Raw genomic sequence first — 13,711 nt, 5'->3', positions numbered from 1 at the left:
CCTAAAAATTGCAGTTAAAAAAATTCAAACAAGTCTTATTTTTAAAATACAAATTTATTACATCATATGCCATTAGGAAAAAATAGCAATCAGTTAAAGTTTTAAAGTAAAAATATATATATATCATTTATTAGACAAAAAACAAACTGGCCAGCACATTAAACTGTCCTCAGTCACAGTTTGGCCAGTTCAATAAAAAATAATAATTAAAACATAATATTAATAATAATAATAATTATTATTATTATTATTATTATTATTATTATAGTAATAATAATACAATAATAAATAATTCTTAATAATTATTTTTTTTCAACCCTTTTTGGTAAAAAAAAAAAAAACCTTTTTCGATGGATTATTTTAATTTTTTATGATGGCATAGCAGTCAAAATAGGATAAAAATTTGACTAATGAGCTAATTTTGGACAAATTCTTGACCTTTGTCAGTGAGGGGTGGGTCTTCTGAGCCACCGAACCCCTGGCTACAGGTCTGAAAAGTTAGAAAATGTTTTATGCTTATAGTAAGAATGTTTTAATAGAATGTTGGCGGTAAATGCGCATCTAGTACAGGTGTTTCTGGCGCAGGTCAGATTTTCTCCAGGTCATAATTTATTTAGTTTTTATTAATTTTGTCCAAAAAATTATAATACCTATCTAGCTTCATCTGGAATCCATCCCAAATAACCCTCTGAAGTGGTCTGAGCGACCTGGTTTATATCCGATCAGAATAAGTGAGCAAACAGCCTCAAAAACACAGATATGACGGGATTAGTGCCTTTTGCTGTGAAGTGGCATCTGACGGCTGAGGACTCCGCTTTCCATTAAAGCCTTCATCGCGCAGTTATTTAAAAAAATGTCAGAAATAGGGAAAGGTTGGTCATGTACTGGAAAATTCAATAAATATGCAGGACGTCCAGGCTAATGCAGCCAGTTAGCCTAGAACCTCAGGGGCAGATTTTCATCTATTAGTCACTTACCTGTTTGGCAGTCTTCATGAACATATATTTTGCGATAATAATGCCACTGCCTGCCTTTTCTGCCTCCTTGCTCTTTTCGACCAACAGCGTAACTCAGTAGCTATCCATGAATGTCGCATCAAAGATTCAAATGTGACCACTCAGTGGGTTATGTCACGTGACTCGTGTCACATTATTGTGGCTTTGAGGCTCTATGGGATTCAAATTACTGGCCAGAGTTATTTAAAATGACACTTCATTACAATATATATTTAATATAAATATATTATATTAATTATATAATAATAATATAAATTACATAAAATAATTCAAAGGACAAATTCTGGACCTTTTGGCTGTGGGGGGTGGGTCGTTCCGAGGGCTGAGGGCGTGGCGTTTCCTTTACAATGCCCCCTTGTTTAGCCCTCTTCTAGTCCTCGTTAGTGTAAATGAGCAAGTTAATTTTTTGTGAGTTTGTGATTGTGATCTTTATGTTTTCCTGAGCTTCAAGACTCATTGCCCAGTTCGTACTTTATGAGTATTTTCTTTGTCTTAGCAATCATATTCTTTATCTTATTAGTTTTATTAATAGCTTCTGTTAGAAATATTTACATTTTTCTATTGATTTTGTTTATTTCATCCAGTCATTTCAGTAATTTAAGTCTTTTATTTTTTTTTTTGTTTTTGTTTTAACTGTTAAGAGTATTTCTTTTATAGTCTCCTATGCAGTACATCACCTGTTGAACTCTTTATTTGCCAATAAAACCCTCTTGACCTCATTTTGCATTTGGGCACTATTTCCAGATCCATGACAGTTGGGGCTACAGGTTCTTGTGACTGCTGATTTCCAACAATCATATGAATGCATTAAGAATTTTCAATTAATTATATGCATTAATGTTGACTGCAAATGTTTGATACAATCTTTTTCATCTACATGTATATGACTTTTAACCATATTAAATTTGTTCTGTCGCTCGCCTGTGGTGAATTCATGTGGAGCATTTGGGTCTTGTGAAATATGGTTTGACAAAAGAATGCAGAGCCAATAATAACATAGTTGTTTCATCAAATGCTTGTTTAATTCTTTAACATTTTTTTTCATCCACTCTGGAGTGATTTTGAATCAAGTTTCAGAAAAGTAATTATTTTTGGTGACAACTTATTTTGGCATATTTGATATCAGCAAATGTTCTATCCTTTCGTTATGCTCGTGGCTGTTTTTGCCCCAATAAAACTGTTTTGATTGCAAAGCCATGACACCAATCATGCATTGTTTGTTGCTGATTTTCTCTGTTGAGAAATTTGTCATTTTTACTGTTGATCATCAGTTGCAAAATAATATAATTTGTGTGTGCATGTTAGAGTATAAGAAAGACCTTTGCCCACTTACCTTGATATCTTTGAGAAAATTAGAAAAAAACAGCTCAGCTTTCCGAAGACAGTAAGCACAGTAAGTGTATTTGTGTGCAAACACATCTCCAACGCAACCCCCAAACCCTACACAACCCACCCTATCTGCCCCCGATTTTACAAATTGATAATGCATTAAGCTTTTAGCTTTAAACTTTCAGACATTAAGCTGCCATGACATGTGTAGGAACCACTGACCTGTTTTAACATGTCTTTCAACCATTGAAGGATCAGCAAATTCAGTTCGCTTCTCACGGTAAGAAATAACAGCCTTCCAGCTGACTCCACCTGTTACCTTCTTCAGCCTCAGCTCTAGTGGACATCTTGTGACAATTCCTACAGCAGACACAGTTCAGTTAACTTCCAGAAAACAAACTGTGAAAATTTTTGCAACATTAACATGATGAAATGACAGTGTAAAGTTAGTTTCGTTTTCAATTTTTCTGACAATTTTTAGATAAACAGCAGTAACTTCACATCTGCATCAATAATCACAAACTACTGTTAAAAAAGCTGTGATGAACCTTTTAAGCACAGATAAAAAGCACACTGTTAACCCTTACTGTAGATTATGCAGTAAATAACTGTAAAATAGCCAGTGTTTTGCTGTAATAAAAGGAAACAGTATTTTACTGTAAAAGGAGCAGGATTTGTATAAAATTTTGTAGTGCAAAGAATAAATTACAGTAATTTACTTTATGTACCCCTTACAGATAGTTACTGTGATAATAAATGATAAATTACTGCTCAACCATTATTACCCCATGTACTCTGATGATTTGTGTTGCTATATATATATATATATATATATATATATATATATATATATATATATATATATATATATATACTGTTCAGTTTTGGTATGTGTATGGAGTACACATTATTGTAGTATTGAGGAGAAAGTGAGACTATGCATTGATGATAAGCTAAATTTCTCCGCAGCCATTTCTGTGTTTTCTTTGGTTCCTTTTATGTTGTTAACATTGAGTATCAGGAGTGTAACGGGGAGACTGACACGGAGGGATCCATTTTGCAGTATTTATTAAGTCACACTTAAACATCAACAACTCGCACGGTTGTGCGGACATACAACATACACATCAAGGGAGAAGTAGCAGATAACAGACACAGTGTGATTACCAGGCTTGGGTCAGAGGCAGGCAGCGTGATTCAGAATCCGTGTAACAGGCTTTGGTCAGGGGCAGGCAGCGAGAATCAGAGTCCGAGGAAACAGGCTTTGGTCAAGGGCAGGCAGAAGACAGAGCAGAGTCGTGAAACGGGCTGAAGTGGTAAACGGGAGATCAGGCAGGATAGAACGCTCAGAAATGCTGGCCGGGGCTAAACAAGACTTCGCACTGAAGTGTGTGTGTGAGCTGCTTATATGTGGTACGTGGGTCATTAGTGGAATGGAGAACAGGTGTGCTGGGATCAGGTGAAAAGGATGACGTGATGGTTAGAAGTCCGGAGATGGTGACCTCTGCTGGTCAGCGAGGGGAATGACTGGGACCGAGTCGGTGACAGAGCCCCCCCCCAACGAACGGCTCCTGAAGTGAGGCAATTCTCGACGCCGGGGTCTTCCACGGGGGCGAGGGGCCGGCATCTCCGGATGTTGTGAGTGGAACTCTTCCAGTAGTGTGGTGTCTAGGATGTCCTTGCGGTTAATCCAAGATCTCTCCTCCGGGCCGTACCCCTCCCAATCAACGAGATATTGGAGTTGTACACACCGGCGTCTGGATCTCAGGATTTCGTGGATCTGGTAGGCCTCCTCACCATTTATCATGAGAGGCGGGGGACCCTGTTCACCGGCTGCCACCTCCCTATCCGCCTCGGCTGGACCAGCAGCAGGCTTGAGCAGAGAGACATGGAAAGTGGGAGAAATACGGAAATGATTAGGGAGTGTCAGTCTGAACGAAACAGGAGATATTTGTCTTTCAATTTGGAACGGACCCACGTACCTGGGGCTGAGCTTCTTGCAGGGCAGTTTGAGGCGTAAGTTACGGGTAGAAAGCCATACCCATTGTCCTGGGGAATACATGGGACCAGAACGTCGGTGTCGATCGGCTTGTTCCTTGAAACGCCGTACGGCGTGAGAGAGGTGAGTGTGAGCTGAAATTTAGCCCATTCACTCTGGTTAGAGTGACAATATGTGCGGAGGAATCTGCCAATTTCCTGGTTCAAGCGCTCTGTCTGCCCGTTGGATTGGGGATGATAGCCGGATGTTAGGCTAATATTAACCTGGAGATTTTTGAAGAATGCTGACCAGAGTCGGGATGTAAACTGGGGACCTCTATCCGACACGATGTCTTCGGGGAGACCATAGTACCGGAACACATACTCACAGAGTAACTCGGCTGTTTCCATGGCTGTAGGCAGTTTGGGTATGGGAATGAGACGGCAGGATTTAGAAAATCGATCTATTACTGTGAGGATGGTGGTTTTGCCTTGTGATATGGGTAGGTCGGTGACGAAGTCGATGGCGATGTGTGACCAGGGACGGTGTGGCACCTCCAGGGGTTGGAGTAATCCAGCTGGACGGTGACGGGAGTGTTTAGACATTTGGCAGGGTGAGCATTTATTGATGAAGTTGATGACGTCTTTGTTTATAGATGACCACCAATAGCGGGATTGAATCAATTGTACAGTGGCTGTGCTGCCTGGATGACCGGAACTGGGGTGGTCATGTACCTCGGAGATGAGCTTTTCTCGAAGTGACGGAGAAACAAAGATCTTGTCTTCAGGACAGGATTGTGGTGTGGGACTGGTTTCGGCGGCTTGAAGGATTTCATGTTCGATGTCCCACTGGATAGGAGCGACAATGAGAGGATCTTTGATTATGGGTTCATCATTGTATTCGGAGGTTTCATCGTCTGAGAGGCGGGAAAGAGCATCTGCTTTGATGTTTTTTGAGCCAGGGATGTAGGTGACTTGGAAGTCGAATCTAGTGAAAAACAGAGCCCATCGAGCCTGTCTAGGATTCAGACGTTTACAGGAGCGGATATATTCCAGGTTTTTGTGATCGGTGATGACAGTGAAGGGATGTTTGGCGCCTTCAAGCCAGTGTCTCCATTCTTCTAGCGCGGCTTTCATGGCGAGGAGTTCTTGGTTTCCCACATCGTAGTTCCGTTCAGCGGAGTTGAGCTTGCGAGAATAGAAGGCACAGGGATGGAGCTTCTTCGTAACTAACGATCTTTGGGACAGGATGGCTCCAATTCCAGTGTTGGATGCGTCAATTTCAACTACAAAGGGTTGCTCGGGATCAGGATGACGCAGAATGGGTGCACTGGAGAAGCGGGTTTTGAGCTGAGTAAACGCTCGAACAGCGTCTGGGTTCCATTTGAGGCAAGCGTTGTTAGCTTTTACCATGGCGGTAAGTGGAGCAGCGACTGAACTGAAGTTTCTTATGAAGCGCCTGTAGAAGTTAGCAAAGCCCAGGAATCGTTGCAGTTGTCTTATGGTTTCGGGTTGTGGCCATTGTGTCACGGAGTCGACCTTTTGCTGGTCCATGGCCACGCCTTCGGGACTGATGATGTAACCCAAGAACGAAATGCAGGTCTGATGGAAATCGCACTTGGAGATCTTTGCATATAGCTGGTTCTGAATGAGGCGTTCGAGCACTGCCCTGACGTGCTGAATATGCTCAGATAGCGAATTGGAGTAGACCAGGATGTTGTCAATATACACTATGACCCATTTGTTGAGCATGTCTCTAAATACCTCATTTACAAAAGCCTGGAACACGGAAGGACTGTTTGCTAGGCCGAAGGGCATAACGAGGTATTCATAGTGGCCGTCGATTGTAGAGAACCCGGTTTTCCACTCGTCTCCCTGTCGTATGCGGATGAGGTTATATGCACTACGGAGGTCCAACTTAGTGAAATACTGGGCGGATCGGAGTTGCTCAAGGGCGGCTGGAACCAATGGCAAGGGGTAGCGGTATTTGACTGTGATCTCATTTAAGCCTTGGTAATCAATGCATGGGCGTAAGCTGCCATCCTTCTTCTTGACGAAGAAAAAGCCTGCTGAAGCGGGTAAGGTAGATGGTCGGATAAAGCCCTTTTCTAGCTCCTCAGAGATGTAATTCTTCATAGCTTCAGTTTCAGGTTGAGAGAGGGGGAAAATGCGACCACGAGGGGGCGTGGTGCCTGGTAGTAGTTCGATGGCACAGTCATTTTCACGATGTGGAGGGAGCTTGGTAGCCTTCTGTTTATTAAATGCCTCAGTTAAATCGTGATAAGCATCAGGAACATGACAGAGTTCAGGGTCTTCGGTGTTGGTAATTGTGTTAATCTGGACAGGGGAAACAGAATGCAGACATTGGGTAAAGCATTGATTGCTCCATTTTGTGATCTCAGCAGTTCTCCAGGAAACTTGAGGGTCATGTTGTTGTAGCCATGGTAACCCAAGAATTACAGAGTGCTTGGGGGAGTCGATGGCAAGAAGGGAAATCTCCTCTTCATGGAGAGAGCCTGTTTGAAGAGAGATTGGTTGAGTCTGGAATTTTATGTGTCCCTCTCCCAAAGGGCGCCCGTCTACAGCAGTGATGGCTATGGAGGAATCACAGGAGGTTAAAGGAATGGAGTGAGTGGTGGCAAACGTGTAATCAATAAAGTTGCCAGCGGCTCCGGAATCGATCATGGCCATAGTCTCAATTTCATCTCCATTGTTTCTCAGAATGACAGGCAAATTCACAACATTATTAGTGGTAGTGAACATAGTGGTTGCACTCACCGAGAGGGTTTTAGGGAGAGGCTTGTTGGGACATAAAACCTTCGTATGACCTGGAAGTCCGCAATAAATGCACAGGTGATTTCTTCTCCGTCGTTCTCGCTCCTCTGGGTTCAGGCGGGTTCTACCCAATTGCCTGGGTTCAGCGGAGGTCTCAGGGGATACAGGACTGGAAGCAATTGAGCACAGTGGATTGCGAGTGCGGAGGAGAGTGTCTAACCTTATGGAAAGTTCGATTAGTTGATCCAGTGTTTTTCCCTCGTCACGACATGCCATCTCTTTCTGCAATTCTGGTCTTAACGCCTTTCTGTAGAGCGTGGTAAGCGGATCATCAGTCCAGCCAGTTTGCGCTGCCAAGGTGCGGAACTGCAGTGCGAAATCAGCTGCGGAGCGATCTCCCTGTTGGAGGCACAGTAGCTCCTCGCCAGCGTTACGACCACCCTCCGGATGATCAAACACAGTGCAGAAACGTTTGAGAAAGTCATTAAACGAGGGAAATATCGGGGTACTGTCTGGCCAAACTGCAGTAGCCCATTCTAACGCTTTCCCAGTGAGCAGTGAGCAAACAAAAGCAATTTTCCCATTCTCGTCCTTAAACAGATGGGGCTGTTGGGCGATAAACAGTTTACATTGCAGTAGGAAGCCTTTGCATTTTGCTGGGTTACCTGAAAACTTGTCAGGGAATGCCAATCGAACTCCGGAAGTCATCGGGGGTTGTGCAACAACAAGTGGACTTGGAGAGTAGTTGGCGGTGGGTTGCGCAGTGGCAGCAGCTTGCAGGTTTTGTAGGGATTTCACCAGTTCGTCTGTTAACTGAGTTAGATGTGTTAGTTGTTGTTGGTGTGTCGATAATACCTGAGCTTGTGTTGTGACTTCGTGAGACAAAACCTGGATGGCTGCGGGATCCGTGTTGGGCGAAGTCTTCTGTAACGGGGAGACTGACACGGAGGGATCCATTTTGCAGTATTTATTAAGTCACACTTAAACATCAACAACTCGCACGGTTGTGCGGACATACAACATACACATCAAGGGAGACGTAGCAGATAACAGACACAGTGTGATTACCAGGCTTGGGTCAGAGGCAGGCAGCGTGATTCAGAATCCGTGTAACAGGCTTTGGTCAGGGGCAGGCAGCGAGAATCAGAGTCCGAGGAAACAGGCTTTGGTCAAGGGCAGGCAGAAGACAGAGCAGAGTCGTGAAACGGGCTGAAGTGGTAAACGGGAGATCAGGCAGGATAGAACGCTCAGAAATGCTGGCCGGGGCTAAACAAGACTTCGCACTGAAGTGTGTGTGTGAGCTGCTTATATGTGGTACGTGGGTCATTAGTGGAATGGAGAACAGGTGTGCTGGGATCAGGTGAAAAGGATGACGTAATGGTTAGAAGTCCGGAGATGGTGACCTCTGCTGGTCAGCGAGGGGAATGACTGGGACCGAGTCGGTGACAAGGAGTCAACCAATGTCAATGTCACAGAGCTAATTAAAAGGTAAAGATATCGACGAGATGCATTTAAAGGCAAAAATATTCACACAGAGCAACCACATTATCACAACCATTTTTTTAACTTTGTTTACTTTTCTATAATTAATCTAATTTGCCTAGTTTAGCCTATAGTTAAGCTTTTAAATTACACTTTAAGCTGAATATTAGTATTTTGCAAAATAACTAAAAATGTGTTATTAAAAAAACATCTTAAACAGCACGTACATACATTTTTGCAGAGACTCAATGAATTTGTTTGGAAAACTTCAAATGAAGTAGGTAAAAATGGCATTAACAGTATAGTATACAGACTTTCCTAAATAAATGTATTAATCAGGTTATTTGTTTTTTTTTATTATTATTATTACTACAGGTTTGGAACAACATGAGGATCAGATTATTTATTTATTTTTTGCTTTGGATGAAGTTTTTATATTTTTATTGTTTTTATTCAATGATATGTGCTTGATTGTGATAAATGTAGGCAATTCCTTTGAAAATATGCTATGTACCAGGAATGTCAAACTCCTGAAGGGCCGCAGCCCAGCAGAATTTAGTTCCAGCCCCGCTTCAACACACTACCTTTAAATTTAGTTTGATCAGGTGAAACATTTATTATTTATTAACACATATTATTTTACTGTAAAAGGAGTAGACTTTGTATGAAATTGTGTAGTGCAAAGAATAAATTACAGTATTTTACTTTATGTGCTCATTACAGATAGTAACTGACAATAAATAGCAAATTACTGTTCAACCATTACTGTCCCATCTTCTCTGATGGTTTATGTTGCTATTTATAGAGACGTGCATTTTAAAGGCAGAACATAATGATTTAGGCATCACCACACACTCCCACAGGCTGTCTGTCTTATTCTAACAACAAAGGTGTTAAAAAGAGTTTTCAGAAAATGCTGGCCCTTTAAGAGAGCCAGGTGTTTGATTTGTTTACTGCTGAGTGTGCTCTATTCTCTGTCCATCGATTCAGATGTAGAGTCTGATATGTTTTAGGCTTTAAATAAGAATCTGCAATGAGTAAGTAAAATGTGTTCAAGTGTTTTTGAGGATTTCTAAAATAAGGCTGTGTTTTAAGTTATATTGTTGTTATCTTGAAATGTGTACTTGAAAGCTACATTGTTAGCTAGTTAGCCTCTCCTCATATAACTTCTTACATTACTTTTGTTTAAGTATATGTATTTATTGGATATTGCATACTGCCATAATGTACAGATGCTAACAGTTGTATGTATCTTTCTGGCAACTTTGCCAAAATTAAATTCCATCATCTCAGTAAGGTAACATGTGCACATCATCACAGGGAATCACAAAAACGTGATACACATAGCCATCCACACACAAAAGCTTGTGAGTTTGTTGCTAAGTATTTTTCAGAGCAGTGTTTCCACCTATGAATTTATATTAGAAACAATAAAAAAAGTTTGTTGTCATGAGATAATTATAACAATAAAACATTGGATCCTTTGGTTTTTCGGTGTTGCCAACTTTATTTTTATTTTTTATAATTACTTTAAACTTTTTATTGAGATTTGACACAGTTTTTAATTCTTTAAAATTTAAAATAATTATGTTGTGTTTTTTGCTGTTCATTTGCTGATCTACCTTCCTGCAGATTTCAGTTACTATCCATATCAAACACACCTAAACCAATTAATTAGGACCTGAACACCACTTGATAATTACAGGCAGGTGTGCTTGATTTTAGCAGAGTTTAGTACCTACCCTGCTTCAACATTACCTGTAGATTTCTAACAAGCCTTAATTAGTTTGATCAGGTGTGTTTAATTAGAGTTACAGCTTAAAGTCCTGGTCACACTGCACTTTTCTCCCTATAGACTTCCATTCATACGCATGTGCGTACTGCAGACCTGGAATGATAGCTCACGAGACAAATTTCATAATTTGCAGCATTGGAAAGTTCAAGCTTGGAGAACGCTGACATGTGAAATCACATCATGTGATTGCTTGATACCAATCAAAGATGAAAACATGACCTCTCTGGCTTGCTTTTTCAATCTCTAATTATTTTGTTTAATTCCACTACTCGCTTTGTTTAATTCCACTTCGCAGTGCAGTATGACAGAATTTTGCTTGCTTAAACGTTAGTATGACCGCAGCCTTACTGTGCAGACCTGTAATATGCAAGACAATATTTATATCTGCTGATTTCTTAATTTTGTTATACTTTTTCTGTTATTTTTTTGTTTGGTGCCAAAACAATAAAATAAATTTGTCTGAAAAATGTTATGCCTTCTATTTTTAAATAACAGCTAAGAATACTGATTAATTTTAGTAACACTACAATAACTATATATGACATACTATTAATGTGTATGCAGTATAATGCTGTGATTTTTAACACTACAATACAGTAATTAACTGTACACAGTTTCCAGTTAGTTACCACTGCTGCTCTATTACAGTAATTAACTGGCAACACTGTTGCCAGCCACTCACTGTAATGTTTCAGTTACAGTAAATAACTGGCAACACTGTTGCCAGCCACTCACTGTAATGGATCAGTTACAGTAATTAACTGGCAACACTGTTGCCAGTTACTTACTGTAACCGAACTTTTACAGTGAGTGGCTGGCAACAGTGTTGCCAGTATTCTACTGTAAAAAAAACCCGGTAAGGTCTAACAGTGTACCCAATTCACCTGTACTGCATGTCTTTGGACTGTGGAGGAAACCTGTGCACCCGGAGAACATGCAAGCTCCACACAGAAATGCCAACTGACCCAGCGAACCAGCGACCTTCTTGCTGTGAGGCGACAGCACTACCTACTGCGCCACTGCGTCGCCAATCATAATCATAAGTGAAATAAAAAATACAAACAAAAGTGGTGTTTTGTGGAGGTTGAAACTACTACAATGTAAAATATAGCTGCAAGCAGCTATTATCGGGGCCAAGCAGTCCAGCAAGCCACATCAAACAAGCAAGGCAACAAGCTACAAAGCAACTGAAAAATTCTTTCATTTTTTGGCAGCATGGTCTGAGCCAAATTTGGTGGAAATTGGGCTAACAATCTATGGAGAGGTTAAAACAAATGATTTTACCAAAGATTTTAAAAGATTTTTTTAACCAATTCAAGATGGTGGAAAGGAAGTTGTCAATTATGGAATAAATAATATCAATGTTCTCTGTATAATCCAAGGAGTCCGTAAGACTAGTCTCATGAAAATAGACAAAACTATTCAAAAGTCATTTGATTAAGTATGATTTCTATTGATAGAATTTAATTGTTTGTCAATTTTACCCAGAAGGTGGGGCAAACTGATGTAGTTTGGTCAATGTCAGGTCTAGTTCGTACACATTTAGCTTGGTTTCAATACTTTAAAACATTGCAGTGATTCAACCTGTAATGTAATGTGGCAGCATAACATCAAGATTGTGCATTTGCTATATGACAACAGTTTTGTCTATCGACATGAATTCCATAACTTTTGGTCTACATGGTCTGAAGATGATCTAAGTCAGATTTGGTAAAGATTGGACCAATGGTCTAGGAGAAAGATGTCCAATGTTCACTTCTTGGCACTGGTTTTATGCATCTGTCTTCCTGCTGGACAAAACTATTATTAAAAAACTACTATAAAAAAAGATTTACGGAGGGAAAAAGGAAAGGTTGTAATAGTTGTCTACTTTTCTCTAAAAGTCAGTCACCTCAGTTTTGGATGTATGTCAGTTTATCTCTGAATATGACATAAATATCAAACAAAAGTAACTTACTCAGCTGTAAGAAATTGCACCACAGGAGAGGACTTAATCTTTTCATTACTATAAAATCAATGTGAATGTCAAAATCATAAGCGTAAAACAAGTTCCTCACCATTTCCTCTTGGGAGTGCAACTCCAGAAAGTGTTTCCAACACTGAGCTTTTTCCAGAACTCTGGTCTCCGATCACTACAATAGTTGGCAATGCCAAATCCTTGTGAATGCCAACTGACCTCAGGGTGTCTATCAGGTCAATGTAAGGACGGATGCTCTCCTCTAAATGACTGTGAACTTCTCTCATTTGCTGACTGTAAATATAAATATGTACATTTTACTTGTAAAAACGTAGGATTGAATATTTTTATCAGGGTTTCTGCAGGTTTCTTCAGGTCAAATTTAAGACTTTTTAAAACCCTTTTAAGACCTTTGCGAATTAAATTGAAGACGTATACAGGGCTAAAGGATTTTTTCTAATGGGCCAACTTGTTCTGTAAACAGTTTTTAAATATGGTAGATCATGTAAAGGGGTGTGTTTCTTTGGTCCCACTTTATATTAAGTGTCCTTAACTAATTTGTACTTACACAGGAATTAATAGTTTGTTACATTGTACTTATTGTGTAAATACATGTATTTAATGTGTACTTATGCTTGATTAAATACATGTATGTAACTACATCTGTAATTAACTTTTGTTATTACATTTGTAAATACACTGTTGACCCTCCTTTACACCTTAACCCACCCTTAAACCTACCCATACCACTAAATCTGTCCATAACCCAACCTCTATCCCAACTCAAAAGCACCACAAGTGTTCTCAAATACATTATAAACACAGTATGTACTTTGTATTTATTTTTTTGATGTACATATTAGTTAAGGCCACTTAATATAAAGTGGGACCGTTTCTTCAGTTTTCTTTCCCTGATTAGGGAATTTAATTAGCAAAATTTGCTGTAAAAATGTGTAACAGCTGTTGTGAATTGTCTCTCTTTGCAATAAAAAAAAATAAATGTAAAAAATAGTTTTAAGATGGATTATTGATGATTGGGTGTTGGCTCAATAGGGTAGCTTTACCTGCACATGGGAAAATTAAGACCTGTTTAAAATGATTTAAGACCTACAACCCAATATTTATGTGAATTTAAGATTTTTTAAGACCCTGCGGACACCGTTTATTAAATGTTATTTATTTTTATTAAGCTCAACTGCTGCTCTAAGCAAACCATTACGCCGCACCACCTCTCTCAGGTTTGAAATACAGGCTGCTTGTGGATTGAAATACACCCTTTACCCAGACATTTAAATGGTTAAGCTACAAGCAACAACAAAAAATATTGTGATTTTTAAAAATATTTTTTTATGATACTGTTACACAATGTTTAATTTTAAT

At 39.8% G+C, this 13,711-nt stretch overlaps 1 protein-coding gene across 3 annotated transcripts in view; it reads right to left on the bottom strand.

Moving 5' to 3' along the window:
* mxg (myxovirus (influenza virus) resistance G) overlaps nt 1-13,711 on the bottom strand; it is a 29,453-nt gene that overhangs the window by 14,536 nt on the left and 1,206 nt on the right. For 2 of the 3 annotated variants that reach the window (XM_009297890.4, NM_001122971.1), the window contains 2 exon segments: nt 12,432-12,625; nt 2,568-2,705 (listed from right to left, as the gene is read on the bottom strand). In XM_009297890.4, the coding sequence (XP_009296165.2) occupies nt 2,568-2,705; nt 12,432-12,625 (332 nt within the window). 3 annotated transcript variants of the gene reach the window in all.

Source organism: Danio rerio, chromosome 25 (assembly GCF_049306965.1).
Source record: "Danio rerio strain Tuebingen ecotype United States chromosome 25, GRCz12tu, whole genome shotgun sequence".
In the NCBI taxonomy this organism is placed as follows: Eukaryota; Metazoa; Chordata; class Actinopteri; order Cypriniformes; family Danionidae; genus Danio; species Danio rerio.
This window is presented reverse-complemented; position numbering and strand designations above follow the sequence as displayed.